Genomic DNA, 16691 nt, shown 5'->3' on the forward strand with positions numbered 1-16691 from the left:
CCCCCCCCCCCCCCAAGCCTCCCTGCAGACCTCACTTACCCCCCCACACAGTATTCTTCCCCATTCTGAGTTACCTTAGATGGGGTGGCCATTTTTAACTTGATCTAATCTCCCCCCTAACCTCCCCAAATGTCTCTACATATCTTTAGAAAATCTGATAAAGAGCAAAAGTTTTTAAAATGATTGCTTTCAAAATTACTTAGCAGTCCCAGTACCTTAACTCTGCACAGCCCACAGTACAAGCCAGTAGTACATTGCAAGTTGTTTACGTCTTTCACAAACCTCATTTTTTCAATAATTTGATTCTATTTCACCCCTAAAGTTCTAATGACCCTTTTGCTTCCCTGTGTACCAACCTCAGACATGGATCCATTTGACCAGTTACACCATACAGTTACCGTGCCCTTATCTGATGCACACAAAGGGAAAAAAAACAAAACAAATTCTTTGATCCACTAAAAGAACACTAATTTGTTGGTTTGTTTTATTGGAAAGAAGCAGCATTTTCATAGTAAAGTTAGGATCAGGAACATTTGCTATGAGAAAAAAATTGCTGAGACCAAAATAACAGGAACCAGTGTTTGATCTCTTAATCAGGTCCAAAGTCTCCCTTCCATGACAAGGACAAATATTTTAAAACATTTTTAGATCATGAGGTTTTCTTGACCTCAAACAACAGCAGCAAAGTTTCCATTCCTGTACAGAGGATGGGGTATGTTTTCATCCACATTGACAAGAAAGAATACTCCTAAAAATCTATGCAAAAAAGGTGGATGGGCTGGCAGGGGTTAGCTCCTTTGGTGGTCTTGACAAGGCAGGAGCTGCCTGTGTGATCTTCCTATAAGGCAATTCCACCCTCCAAAATATGAACAGGCAGCGGAGCCATAAACCAGACTTAGCCTGGAAGTTAGATGCTTTAGATGCATCTTTTCTCTTCCCCTCCTTTTGATGCAAATTCACCCATTTTGGCTAGAGCTTCCACAGGTTTCCACCCCTCCATGCAGAGAATTTGAAATGCTTAGTCAGGCAGGACTCCTGTAGATAAAACAGGACTTGCATTTAACACAACTGGTCAAGCCCAACTTAACTCGGCCTATAGGTGAGAGAGAGAGAGAGAGAGATGTAGGTAGATCTTTGCCCCACACATCCAAAAAGATCATCTTTCCCTCCATCATTAAATGTGCTCCTTCCCCTAAACCACATTCCACAGGGACATAGTTTGATATGTAAAGGGAATGTAAAATATTTATTGGGGATTGGGCATTTACCCAGTTATTCAAAAGTTCAAAGTACTGTACAGACCTTGTTCTTTCAGCAGTAAGCTCTAGATAGCACACAGCAAAATACACCCTAAATAAGTCCCAACATGCTTGAAGAACTTTTTCTTGACTACAAGGATGCAATGGGCTGCTCTTCTGCTCTCTCAGGCTGCATCCAAATGAGCATGGGCATGCAGTATGTAGCACCACAGACCCAGGTGATCCCAGGGTAAAAAAAACCACACCAAAAAAGCAGGGCAGCACGTACCACCGATAACCTGAGCCTGGCTGGCCAGAGCCACACTCCAGCTGCTGGCCAGGCTCCCAGCTTCAGAAGTACTGTGGCTGCAGCTCCCCAAGGCTCCCAGGACCCCAGGTAAGGCTGCTGAGGCCAGTACTGTTGCTGGCCCCAGCCTCCGCTACCGCACCTGGGGTTACCTTCCACGTGCCAGAGTGTGCATGACACAGACATTCCCTGGGGACAAGTAGCAGCGGCACAAGGTGTGCCACTGCTACTTGTTCCCAGGGAAACTAAAGTCCACACTCATCTGGACACAGCCCCTGTGTTAAATTTAGTTCTGCTGTTAGCAGTTAACTCCACATGAATAGCTATACATTCATCACTAAAAAAATAAATCCAAGTTCATTTTGCTTATGGATAATTGTGTAGTCAGGGGTTGTTGCTAGTCAATATCAACATTTAAAACACAGACCATAGACCCTATAGTAAAGGATGCAGATACAAAATTCAAAGACAACAAGTACAGCAGGGAAAGAAACACAGGGACATAAATAACATGAATTATCTGCAAGTTGGATGTTAAAAACTTAACATTTCCTTTTTGGTATAATATACCAATTTCATGTGGAATTCCATTTTCTGTTTCTTCTGCATGTTGCTTTTATGATTTCTCTTCTACCCATTATTCCTATCCAACATCCATTTGTCAGAATTTGGAGGTAGTACAGAACAAATTAATTAAGCCTGAACTGATTTCAGCTGTAAGGTTTTTGTGATTTTGAAAGCGTATTTCCTGCCTAATTATTTTAATTTAATCTCTTTTAGTGCCAAAATACATTTTAGAGAAAGTAGTTTCTTCATATATATTTCCATTGCTACAAATACAAAATTAAAATTAGCCCAAACTAAGTTTTTAGCATAAGTTTTAAAAGGGTGCATTCTCTGGCTAGAAGTATTACCATTGAAAACTTTATTATAAAAAAGTAAGTTCCCTTAGCAGAGCATAATAGTTTGTAAATATGGACTCACAACATCCGGCTTATCTAATGATTTGATTATGTCAAGGCCATCTTTAAAGTGACATTAGGAATGTTTCTTATTTTTGTAAAAAGCTGTAAAGTTTGGGAAACAGAGATAACATGTCCTTGAGATCAAGACTGAGTGAACTGTAAGAAATCTGTGAGGGTGAATTTTGGACAAATACACTTTAAAAATAGACACTGCTAACAAATGTCACACAGCAGTGGTCTTAACCTAGTTAGCTGTCTGGTACAGGGTGTTACAGAATAGATCCATGAATCTCTGATGGACAGGTGTCTCAGGAAAAAATCCAGAAGGACTGAGTGCCAGACTATATATGGCCTAGATCTAACTTACCTTAAAAGTTGTGTCTTGTGCAGAGATGAGTCATAGATTTCATGGACATTAGGGCTGGAAGGGACCTCGTCAAATCATCAAGTCCAGCCCCCTGCCCAAGGGGCAGGAAATCAGCTAGGGTCAAAGGATCCCAGCAAAACGTCCAAATGATCCCAAGAAATGTCCAACTGTTTCTTGGAAGTGTCTGGAGTAGGTGCTTGCACACCTCTGGGGGGAGTTTGTTCCAGGTCTTGGGGGCTCAGACAGTAAAGAAGTTTTTACTTATGTCCAACCTAAAATGGTGTTGCAGGAGTTTGTGACCATTGGATTTTGTCATCCCCTGGGGTGCTCTGGTGACCAGGTGTTCCCCCAGATCCTGATGCACACCTCTGACATACTTATAGGCTGCTACCAAGGCACCCCTGAACCTGCGCTTCTCCAGGCTGAAGAGTCCCATAGCTCACAGCCTCTCTTCATAAGGCCTGTTCACCTGCCCTCTGATCACGCATGCGGCTCTCCTCTGGACTCTGTCAGGCTTCTCCACATCCTTCCTAAACTGTGAAGCCCAGAATTGGATTCAGTACTCCAACTGCTGCTTCATCAAGGCCAAGTACAGCAGGAAGATGACATCCTGGATCTTGCTTGAGGTGCATCAGTAGATGCAAGCTGGAGTTTTGTTTGCTTTGCCAGCTGCAGTATCACATTAGTGGCTCATATTCAGCTTGTGGTCAATCATGATTCCCAAGTCTCCTTTGGTCATGGTGCTAGCAAGTGTAGCATTGGCAAACCTATAAGTGTTATGCAGGTTTTTATTCCTGAGGTGGAGCACCTTGTATTTCTCCATATTGAATGCTATCAGGTTTTCATCTGCCCACCTTGCAAGGCTATTGAGGTTGCCCTGGATCACCAGCCTATCTTCAAGTGTGGAGACTCTTCCCCAAAGTTTGGTGTAGTCAGCAAACTTGGCCAGTCTGCTTTTGAGACCAGTGTCCAGATTGTTTATGAAGACATTAAAGAGTACAGGTCCAAGAACAGAGCCTTGGGGGACACCACTAGTCACCAAGTGCCATATTGATTCAGTTCCGTCAACTACCACTCTCTGGGTCCGACTTCAGAGCCAGTTCTCCAGCCATTGGACTGTGGAGTAGTCGAGGCCACAGCTGCCCAATTTTTCCATGAGGACATCATGGGACACCAAGTCAAAGGCTTTTTTAAAGTCCAAGTATATGACATCAACCTCTTCCCTCTTATCCAAGTGAGTCAAATACTTTTCACAGTTAATGCAAAGCAGAATTCTTGTCTACTAAACTAATTCTGACGCTTCTCAGAAGAGTAAAGGTGTCAATGCCAGTGTGAGGACAATTGCTTTCTGCCAGGCTACAGTATCCCTGTGCATTTCCCACAGGATAGACTGTTCACCACCTTGTGTCCTCAGATACATAGCCATCTCCCACACCTGAAGTGGCTGTTTTGCAGCAGGAGGTAGGAGGAATCACTAAACAACATTAGCAACCCCTAGGGATCTGGGGCCACAATTTCTTTTACACAGGTCCAACAACATGGAAAACTAAATGTTCTTCATCCCATCCAAGGTCCCTTCTAGCCCTAATGTCTATGAAATTTATGAAATCATTCACTGACTTAAGTGTTTGCATTATCTGCCCATATGTAGGGGAGAAGACCAACATGAAATAGGCAATAGTGAAAATGAGGTTGAATGCCACTGGGGACCAGCAGTGCACACTCCCACTTACGTTTCCTCTAGCTTCTCTTCTTTCAGAAGACTCCTCTATCACTCTCCCATCTTTTCAGGGCAGCTCTTTTACCCACTGGGCCCTGCAATAAGCAGACAGGGCAACATCTTTGTACCAAGTCCAAAATACTCATGAAACAAACAGGAGGTAGCCCTCCTTAGAGCAAGGCAATCATAGGCTTTCTGCATTTACTCTTTTTCTGTGTCTCAAGGCACAAGGCAGGCAGCCATGCAGGTGGGTGGGACAGGCCAGCCACCCCATAGCAAAGCAATAAAGAACAACGCCCAGCCTCTGAGCTGCTGCTTTTTTTTAATAATGTCTCAATTCAGGAACCACAGCTGTCCTCAGTTCCTCCTCCTAATACCTAAACAAGTCACAGCTGACAATCCTCTCCATCAGCCTGTTGGCTCATGAAGTCTTGAAAAATCAGACTTTTCCCTTTTTGTGAAGATGTTTAATTTTTTGGGTCTCATAGGGAACGGGCATAACACCCATCCAGGATCTCTATATTCAATGAAGCGTTTATACCCTGTAGCCACTAAATTAAAATTTGTACTGCAGCATATTGACTGCTGCATAGAACAGCTGATTATATTTATCAGTTAGTTTACTGTTGTATAGTACATTATTGTGAATGAACAAAATGTCAGAGTTGTTACCTCTACTATCAGTACACTATGGAAGTAAGGACTATCAGGAGAATGAGTGTGGCCCATTAAAAGAGGTTTGTTGGTATAAATGATTTACTTTTTGCCTAATTCAGCTTTTATTGAAATCAACAGGAATCTTTGCTCTGTCTTACTTCATTAGAAGTTGTACCTAGTAAGATGTCATCCTGTGCGTGCTCTCTAATGATTCTGGAGCCCACCTGATACCAAATCAATTTCTACTATCCTGTAACAGTCCCTCTATTTCCCTTTTTCCATTGCTATAACCCCTACATTATAAATAAAATGGTACCATCATGGCTCTGCACCCACTTGAGGTTTCCCTTCCAATAGGGGAATCCTACAATGGATTGGTTGGTGTAAGGCATTCAAAGAGTATAATAGCTTTGGTGTGTAGCCTCTTGTCCTCTCTTTTGTGATTTCCTCTTTTAATGCAATAAAGACTGACAAATTTTGATAATGATGAATATAAACCCGGAAATTAAATCCATGCTCCCATTTTACAAGCATGTTGCTGCTGTTTTAGTGAGTAAAGTAAATACCTCTGTTTCTCATTTGGACTTCAACTCAGCCATAAATGCAGATTTATTAGATAAAACAGCTACAGGATTTACTCGAGATATTCTTCAGTTACTGATGGCTCCAGCTGCAACTTGAAAAGCCAAATTTCAATTTCTTTACCCCTAATTGGCAAGAAACCTGGGATATGGAGTTTACTGTTCCATCCAGTCTCATTTTGGATGCAGTTATGCTTAAAACCTAGTTCCCACACCTTTCAAGTAGCTGCCTGTTTTGTGGATACCATCACAGTGTATTTGTACAAAGATATGAAGACAAGGTAATAGAAACAATGTGTGAAGACCAGGTGAACTGAAATTGTAGAAAATTATATGCACCAGTTAATTTAAAATCTTAAGTGGGATTTAATTTTCAGTGTGATGTGCAGAATTTATATTTACCTGTCCAAGGATAAATTTCAGCCTCTGTCCCAGAATTAATTTTAGCATAAAAGACTATACCTAGAAATATTTCAAGGGACAAGTAGTTTTCCTTATTTGCAGGACAAAAGAAAACTGCAAGAAGAAATCACTCAGAAACGTCTGAAAATTGAAGAGGAAAAACTAAAACACCAACACTTAAAGGTAATTTATTTTGTGACTGTCATTTTTATGTAACAAATAGCAGCTTTAGTTATTCAACCTAAATAAGGCTCTTTAAAAATATCTGTAAAATCGAGCTAATAAACTTAAGAAAACTCCAAACCAGCTATTATTAACATTAAGCAACATTTCTACAACTAGGCAAACGTTTTTGTAGATAACTCATGCTTATACTGTTAAATTTGCAAAACTGCTTCAAGCCCTATCATTGGCTTTTATAGGCATCATGCATAAAAATATTGACACAAAGGAGCTAATGTTATTTGATTTTTTTTTTTTGGGTGGTTTAAAATGAGATCACCACCAGGAATAACTCATAGCTGAAAACTGAGCTTCACATTTCAGACTGGGTGTATTCACTCCATACTTTCCACACAAGAAGCTGGCATTTTACAGCTTGCAACCTGGCTAGTAGCAGCTTCTTGCTACAATCCTCAGATAAGAGACTATTTTTATTTGGCCAAATATCAATCAATTTATTTAAGGGACCTCCTGAAGGGAATATGGCCCTGTGTAGAAAGCAGATAAAGGCATTTGCAAATGTTGCACTGATGTCAAATTTAGCAAATTCATCAGTAAGGAATCCAAATTGCTGATGAATCAAGTGACCCAACCCTGGGTGTTTGCATGTAAAAGTGCACTAATTATTTTTTCTTCAGGTTTTGCTTCTGTCAAGGGTAGTTTGGCATTTCATGTAAGTTTCAATAGAAGTGATTTAGATTTTCCATCTGGAAATTATGCAGACTGTTGTTCTGCTATAATAGAAGTTCTACACATATCTAAGCCCACACTAGCTATGTAAGTGGGAAAAGGCATTCAGCAAAGAGGGTGTGGATTTCAAAAGGAAGGGAGTAACTTGCCTTTTAGAACACATTACCTGGAATTTCCTCTCCCAAACACAGATATGTGTTTCTGACTCATCTCCAAAGTCGATGCTGGTAACCAGATCTCATTCATCCTCCTTATCTGCTTTACAAGAACAAAGAAAAATGAATTTGCTGCACAGGATCATTACATCCTACCTATCTAATAGTGTGTCTCCAGAAGCAGGCTACACCTAATGCCTGAGAGAGGATAGGAAAACAAATGTGCCCAACAATTTGTGCAAGGATATACAGGGTTTTTTCAAACTCCCCGCATCTCACTGATTGCCAGCATATGGTTTTCTTACCCCTATTTTAGCACATATGTACTGTGTGAAGAAGTATTTCAGTACCTCCCTCCTCCTCCCCCCGCAAAAAAAATTACCTTCCATTACCTTGGAGTGATTCTTGCCTGTGCATTATGTGCTGATTGTACTGTTTATTTTACATAGCTTATATAATCTTCAGTATCTCTCTTGTAGGGCAATATGTAAAGGTATTATCTTCTTCTAAAAATGCAGATGGCATTTTGGGGTTATGTTCTTGGTTTGTTCCTGAGTGCTGCTCTTACATCAGTAAACAAATATTAATTTTTGGGGATCACTAAAGAATGGTAAGGAGACCCAGTGTCACTGGTACTTGCTGATGCATGCTCCCAATTACTTCCCTTCTAGTTTATCTTTCCAAAACAAAGTCCATTTTTGCTACCTCTTTTCATATTCTGAGGTATCATAAATCTTAAATATTTTTGTCAACCTTCTCCAGACTACTCAAACTCAGGAATCTCTTTCTATTTCCTGTCAGAAATTGGGGGGGGGGGGGAGGAAGAGTCCTCTATAAAAGGTTTTATTTTAGATTACTGGCATTCAATGATTAGTTTTCCATCCCTATATTAAAGTATTCAAGAATCAGTGATCTTATGGTTTGTTCACACTTGGAAAAACAGCTTCTCAAGATATTCAGTGATGGCAAACTCTTTTTCCTCTCAACATACAAATTTCATCACAGTCCACTGGAACTTCAGACTTTTTTTTGTCAGTCAGCACAATTTTACATTTATCCATGTTACATTACATTGAACACTGTTCTGCCTTGTCCATTAATATATCTTGCCATCAACTTCAACTCCCTCAAAACTCTCTTAATTTATTATAATTCTCTTTAAAAACCATATTGCTGTCATCAACAAACTTCACAAACTTCCTCTTGTAAATCATTCCCATTGTTGGCAGGGTTAATCTAAATAAAAATCCAAGATATAACTCATTTATAGAAGAATTATATATATATGTCATTATTGTTAACATTATCAAATGATTGTTATCCAGATTAAAGAGAATCTGCTTTAATATCTCCCCTTCCTGAAGAGTGAACATTCCCTAACTCTTTACATTTGAGATATCATTGCCCCATGCAATGGACTGTAAATGAATACATCAAAGATGCTCCTAATATTGATATTGAATTCATGGCTTAGCAACCCAGGGGCTTCTTGAGAGAACACTATAACCTTATATTTGGAAAGTGTTAAAATGTGTAAATCTCAGTATTTGCACACAGAGTAGGATTTAACGGGAATTTACAGGCTTAGGAATAGGCCTTCAGCAAAAGAAAAACAAAGGACATCATTCTATATTACTTCAGACATAGTCACAGACTACAGAACAACAATACATCTCCCGAGCATGCACAAAACCATATTCACAGAATTGCAAATCATTGTCTTAATACCAAAGTTTTGATGAAATGTCAGCTACAAGGGATAGTGAGGGCATTCCCATCTTTATGTCATCCAGAGTTTCTCAAGTTTGCTGTATATAATGTGCAAGAGCTAATCTGAGAAAGCACTTCCATATCAGTGATACAACATGTTTTGTCATGCATAACTTCTTACTCTAGCAGAACCACTTTTGTTCTTTGTAACAGAAAGAAACACAACATGAATGACTAAAAGCAACAACTGTTACTATACCTTAATAATTATGCTAATGATTTAGTGGTGCCATGAAGGATTTTTCTCCAGTAAACAGTCCAAACTTATCCTTCTGTATGATAAACTTGTCCAAATATGCACATAAATCATTTTTTGCAATAGCCAATAATGATGTTATATCATGCCATCTAATCCAACGAAAAGGAAAAATAGTCGCATTATTTATAAATTATGTCGTGTCCTTGCACTTAAGATATTCTGTCTTTTCAGAGTTTAATCTTTTCATTGCATACTATGTACATCTGAACTGCAGGATTTGTCCCTCTGTAACCTACAAACATGACACTTTGTCCTTTCCCTGAAGGAAGAGCTAGGTGAATTCAGTACTAAACAATACCTGAAAATACACTGATTTCCACATACAGAAACACTTGCCCACCATATGAATTTAAGTAAAACATATCTTAGTACCCAGTCAGGCTCAGATGTAGAAAGGATGGTCCTGTCTGACATTGTAGCATAATTCCAGTCATCTTCTGCAGCATCACATACCTCACATTCAGCTGTTCTCCACACTGCAAGGAAACAGCACAAGCAGGGGGGAGAAGCGGGGAGGCAGGTTTTGACCCCTGGATATCTAGGGGTCAGAAAAAAACCGAGCCAAAAAAAAAAAGCAAGCAAGCAGAACAGTGCATTGAGAGGCAGCATGCACTGCCCCAAACTGGAGACTAGCTGGCCAGAGCCACACTCCAACTGCTGGCCAGGCTCTGAGCAGCAGGATCGCCATTGCTGCAGCTCCAAGAGGCCTCCAGGAACCCAGATAATGATGTTGGGGACAGTCCAGTGCTGGCCCCAGCCTACCCTACCCCACCCAGGGTAACCTGCCACCCAGCAGAGGATGTGTGGCACAGGCATTCCCGGAGACAACTAGTGGCAGCACCAGGTGTCCTGCTGCTAGTTGTCCCTGGGAAACCAAACATCCATGTTCATGTGGACACAGTCTATGATTCCTTATCCAGGTGTAGATTACTAGGCAACAGTGTTTATGCAGAACAGGTTTGAGACTGTGTTTCTTTAATTGCACTGTCACTGCTTCTACCATCTGCCTTCAGCTGTCCTCTGTCAAGCCCCACAAAGAGGAAAGTATGACTAGGAAGATTCTTTTAAAATTGACTGCCAGTTTTCTCCCCTTCCTATAAACACATGCCAGTTCCAACAAGTATATTTAGGAATCCCCTTTTGTACTATGCTGCCAGAACAAAGGAAGTGTTCCCCAAGTTAAGGGTTATTCCCAAGACAGAACAATGGGTAAGCCAGACTAGTGGTCAGATAAGGGTATAAGCACCCACAGTGCTATTACAGTAGCTACATTGAATTCAGCTCTGCAAATTCCAGGTATCAATCATAGCCTACCTCATTTCTATTTGAGTGTGAATCTACCCAAGAAAGGGTACTCATGTTTGGGCAGGCTTCTTAGAACCTTGCCTATGAAAGTAATACATGATTTTTCTCTTATTTGTATTAGATTTCAGGTACAAGTAGGGCAGTGGTGAATCCCTATGTATCATACTTCATTTTACAGCACATTTTTTTCGGCTAAAAAACCTGAAACAGATTATTTTTACATAAGCAGTGCCCAGGGCTCACCATGATTAGGTGGAGTAAAAGAAACCACAACTGTCACAAATACTCAGCAGAGAAACTGCCTATCATAAAGAAACACTGTAGCCATCACAAATGTGCCAGATTGGATACTACATCTGAACCATCCTCCAGCCTGTCTGAGTTAGGGGGAAGGGCTAAAAGAATTTTAAGGACTCTCTCAGGGGTGCAATTTTGAGGAGTTCAGGAGCTGCTCCAAGCTCCAATGAGCAAGGCTCTGGAAAAGGAGAGAACATAGGCATCTGCCCAAAAGCAAATTCTCAGACAAAGCCAGTAATAAATGAGCACATTTAAAAATCCTAATACAAACCAAAGCAGAAGCCCCTTCAGTTGACAAAAATATAAGTGACTAAAGGAAAATTACAATGGAATCAGCCAGCCTGAAACATCTAAACCACAAAGGAATGAAAAGAAAATTCATGTTTTAATTAAGTACTATTTATAAGAGGGAAGAATGCCAAAAACAGTTCTGCTCTTTAACCAACCAAGAGTGCTGATACATTCCAGGAAGAGTGCTGCCTTTGTATTTCTATGGTTTTTGTCTTTTTGTTAATCACCTGCTACTTGCCTTTCAAATGTGCTGTCACTTTTGTAATCTGTTGTAGGAAGCAGTCACAAATAAGGATACCAATATGTAAAGCATGTTAAGAAATTAACACAAAAAGCTAAATTAAAAAAAAGCTTTTGGGAACAATTCAAAAGTGTGATCTGCAAACTTCTCCTGCACGCCCAAGGCTTCTCAGTCAGAGCCTGGATACTGAAAGCATGTAATAAAATGTTGTATACCCAGTAAAGAAAAAAGTGACAGTGAGAAAAGTACCAGGAGGTAATCTGTGGTTCTAGGCATGCCTTGAATCAGGCCATCTCCTCTGTCTTTGCAGACCTGGTCCTAACCATCTCCCCCTTTCCACATAAACAATTTGCAGGCCTCACTTATTGTTTCAGGCTATCTTCAGATGGAGGCTAACATCACTGCATCAAGTATCATCATCATCACCATCTTTATAGTCATGATGGCAGGAATCTTTTTATTTTTAAATAAAAATTGAGCCCTTCATGTAATCATTTGACTCGAGGAACATCAGCCTACAAAACTTATGCTTTAATACAGCATTAACTAAACAATAACCAAATGCTGGGTCTTTTTAGAAATAACTACCAGCCTTAAGAAACAAGATATTCTTCTCACCTGTAAATTCAGCCTATATGGAAAGACTGAATGATAGATAATGCAAATAATCTGCAGTCATTAATGACTTTCTTTTAAATTCATCACAAAATGTGTGCAGCTGATTATTCATTGAACAATTCACTAATGGGAGAATCCAGATGCACAGATGTCTCTGTGCTAGGCCCTGTACAAAGATGTACAAATACATATTCCCTGCCCCTGAAACTTACCATCTAAGACAGTAGAGACCAATTAGCCTAACATTTAGAATATGTTTGTCTTTGTCTTTCTTGCGATTAGAAAAAAGCCCTGCGAGAGAAATGGCTCTTGGATGGACTAAGTGCTCTCACTCCAAAAGAACAAGAAGAAATGCAAAAGCAGAATCTAAAGGACCAAGAATGGACCAATGAGCTGGAACAAAACATCTTCAGGTACAGCGGGGATTCCTATGCCCCTCTGCATTCATTGAAGTGGTATTAATTCTTAACCTTATCAAGAAAAGGTAGAGACACCTTCCCCTCCTCTGCTGCAGGTGAAATGAAGCATGACTTGAACTCCACAATTTGTAGTTTGTTATTAAATCCCTGGGTGATGAAAAGAACTACCAGAACAAAAATACAAGATATAAATTGGGAAATTACTATTTCTGCAGCATGACATGTACCTTCAGAGAATTTCGTTTTTTCCAGCTCAAAATTTACCATCCACATTGTAGGCTACAGATAAAAGCTAGTGGGTTTTCCTCAGAAATGTTACCTGTTGAATGACTATTTCAGTAGGTCAGATAATACTCACTTTCGTAGTTGGTAGGGTCAGAAGGGACCTGACCAGATCATCATGTCCGACCACCTGCCATGGCAGGAAAGAATGCTGGGATCAAACGATCCCAGCAAGGTGATTATCTAGCCTCCTTTTGAAGACCCCCAGGGTAGGAGCCAGCACCACTTCCCTTGGAAGTTGGTTCCAGATCCTAGCTGCCCTGACTGTGAAGTAGCGCCTCCTGATTTCCAGCCTGAATCTACTCTCAGTCAACTTATGGCTGTTATTCCTAGTTACTCCTGGTAGTGCTCGGGGAACAGGGTGTCTCCCATTCCCTGCTGGTCCCCCTTGGTAAGTTTACAGACGGCCACCAGATCCCCTCTCAGCCTTCTCCCGTAGCCTCTCCTTATAGGGTCTGCCCTGCTGCCCCCTGATCATGCAAGTGGCCCTCCTCTGGACCCTCTCAATGCTGTCCACATCCTTTCTGAAGTGTGGCACCCAGAACTGGATGCAGTACTCCAACTGCGGCCTGACCAATGCCACATAGAGGGAGTATCACCTCTTTGGACCTGCTCATGATGCATCTGTGGATGCATGACAAGGTGCAGTTGGCCCTACTGACCACGTCCTCACATTGATGGCCCATGTTCATCTTGGAATCAATAATGACTCCAAGGTCCTTTTCTGCCTCTGTGCTGATGAGAAGGGAGTTCCCCAGCCTGTTGGTGTGCTGCTGGTTCTTCCTCCCCAAGTGCAGTACCTTGCACTTGTCAGTATTGAAACCCATCCTATTCTCATCTGCCCATCCTTGTAACCTGTCCAGGTCTAGCTGTAGCCTGTCCCTCCCTTCTAATGTGCCCACTTCTCCCCACATCTTAGTGTCATCTTTGAACTTGGTGCTTTTCACCCCCTTGTCCAAGTCACTGATGACGATGTTGAATAGCGCGGGCCCGGGGATCGAGTCCCGGGGAACCCCACTGCCCACATCCTTCCAGGTCGAAAATGGCCCATCCACCACCACTCTCTGGGTGCAGACCTCCAGCCAATTTGCAACCCATCTGACTGTGTAGGCATCGACACCACAGTCACCTAATTTTTTGATGAGAATGGAATGAGAGACACGGTGTCAAAGACCTTCCTAAAGTCCCTTTCAAATTAAGATAACCAAGAAATATTTAACTTTCACTAACTTATAGCCTATCCAACTTGTCCCCTTGCAGTATATCCCACAGCACATTACTATACTTAGTAATGTAATTAATCTTGCCCATGATTATCTCTTGTCAGGCTGTCACTCATAACCCCACACTATTATCTGCATCTTAAATTTAATCCTCAGAACCCTTTGATAGTAGGGCCTTTCCCTTACCTTTTCACTACCTCATTTTATAAACCATTCTACAGATCTCAGTTTGACTTTCCACTACAGGTAATTTTTAAAGCCGGTAAAGCAAATTCATATGTAGCACCCCTACATAGCACAAATTTGCTCTTCAGAGTTTGAGAGCTGCATTCAGCTGTTGGGTTTTTGGTTATAAGCCATGTTGGTCTAAGGACATAGGCAGGCTAGTCTCTTTGAATAAACGCAATATCTTTTTTCCCCAACTATTCAGTTGGTCTAATAAAAGATATCGCATCTACTCAAAGAACCTTGCCTGAGCTTCATTCAGTCTTTCCTGAATGTTTGAAGTACTGTTCATATATTATAGCTCTTCTCCCATGCCTGGGAAAGGCAACATTTGCCAACTGATGAGTACAGGGAAGCTGAGGAGCTCTTACTTTCTGGAAACCACAGAGTTTCCTTGTTGCAGAGATCCTAAGGGCCAAGCTGGAATTTCCCCCTGTTCCAGCATATAAGATACACCTGCATGTAGGATACAGCCTCCAGAAAGGATAAAATTGTGGAAACAACAAACATTTTGTTATACAGCTTTGGTGTTTAAAATCCACCTTCAATTTTAGATCTCTCGTGGGGTGGAGGGTGCATCTGACATACCAGAAAATATAGAATGGTCATGACATTTGGGTACAGGATCATACAAGTTTTCCAATACTTGGAAAGGAAATTAGATCATTTCATCAGTGCCATCAAATCCATAAATTATAGTCAGTTCAGCCTAGAATCTAAACCTTAACCTAATCCTAACTGATCCAAGCCTTCATCTTAAGGCCATCCGTCCTATTAGCAGTTAGGATAATTTTATGAAACTACAACATAGTTTTGTGTGTTTGTAGTCGAATTTAGTTGCATCACCTAAAGAAGTATGCTTTGCATCCAACGGCTTGCCTAAATCTAATCGCAACTATATAGTTGGTCCAATAAATAATACCACCCAAAAAAATCTGTCCCTCTCAAGTCCTGGACCATCATGGCTACAACAGTCTAATTGCATTCTTATTAGAATTTTAGTCTGAGAATATTATCTTTCTTTCATTCTTCACTAAAAATCCATCTGGGAACCCTTTCCCATAGAGCCTTTTCAGAGTGTAAGGAAGCCAGATTTTTAAAAGCTAGTTGTCATGTAGGCCTGCATATTGCAGGTGTGAGCAATGGTAAAAACAATGCTGAGCCCTCAATTACATACAGGCATAGCCAGCATAATTTGGGTGTCTAACACATAGTTGTTTCTGCCAAGCAGCTACTTAAATTACAAAATGACTTCAATTGAACCCACAATCACTTACAGTACAAAAAAAATGAAGGCTTAGGTAAAATTGGGAGGAAATTTTGGTTGTAAATGTCCACAGCTTTATATGATTCTCTTCTGATGTAAAATTATTTCATTTTGCTTTTCATGCATGATTGAACACAGAACTACTGTTGTTGTAGAGCAGTTAACCTTCTGCACTGTAATCTATAGCAGGGGTTGGCAACCTACGGCCCATGGGCCAGATCTACCCCATGGAAGCTATTTGATCCAACACATAGATATGGGGCTTTGATAGCACCCTCCCTGTGCTACCATGGAGAGAAGTGGCAGCCACAATTGGGTCCCAGTACCCACCAACCTGTCACTGAGGTGATCTGGTTCATTCCTGCATGTAACCTGAAAAGGTTGCCAAATGCTGATCTACAGTATTTCATTAATACATACTTATTATTAATAACATTAATAACATTTGTTTCCTTTCCTGAAGCATGTCCCAAATATCCCAGCTTTAATTAAAAAGTGCAGCAAGACCCTGATGAAATGCAAAAGGCAAATTGCAAGGGGAAATGAAATGAAGTCATTGTCCTTCTTCCTAGAAGTGATACAGTTATGATGCACTGCTACTTTAGCAAAATGAATGTTAGAAATAACACTTAATTTTTTTTTTGATTGTGCTGCATTTTGCAAAAAGAAAGAGCACAGAAAAAAGGAATCAGTGCTTTTGTCCAGCATGAAAATCTACCAAAAAAAACCACAAGACAATGACCTGAATCTTAAAAAAAATAGCAATCTGACAATCTATCACTGTCAGAATTAGCCAGGCCAAGGTCCAACATAATATAATTTCATCCCCAAAGACATCACAAGACCACAAGCAGAAATGAAACTGAACTGAATAATTCTGCTGGAAGTACAAGAATATACTAAGATAGTGTTAGCTGTAGAGAGCATGTGATTATCAAATTCTACTGCCATTTAACAGCTTAAATTAATTTTGATCAAAGTCAGGGGAAAAAAATCTATGCAGAATAAACCATAGTGCTACTATATCTGTGTGAAAGCCCCTGCTTTTAGAGTCAAGTTATGGTTGAGTCTGTGTGGATATGCCAAAGTGAAAAAAACCCTGACCCTCCACTAAGCAAGCTACACCTCACATAGCTGTCCACATATACGAGCCCAAGGCATGGGTGTCAAATTCATCTGGCCCCACAAGC

The 16691-nt window shown here is 40.6% G+C and overlaps 1 protein-coding gene across 1 annotated transcript in view; it reads left to right on the forward strand.

Moving 5' to 3' along the window:
- The window catches only part of PALMD (palmdelphin), a 37803-nt gene that overhangs the window by 3295 nt on the left and 17817 nt on the right, over positions 1-16691 (forward strand). The window contains exons 2-3 of the mRNA XM_019501668.1: positions 6340-6420; positions 12368-12498. Coding sequence (XP_019357213.1) covers positions 6340-6420; positions 12368-12498 — 212 coding nt within the window. The remainder of the gene's footprint in view (positions 1-6339; positions 6421-12367; positions 12499-16691) is intronic.

This window comes from Gavialis gangeticus, unplaced genomic scaffold (assembly GCF_001723915.1).
Source record: "Gavialis gangeticus isolate Ggan-Ray unplaced genomic scaffold, GavGan_comp1, whole genome shotgun sequence".
NCBI lineage: Eukaryota > Metazoa > Chordata > Crocodylia > Gavialidae > Gavialis > Gavialis gangeticus.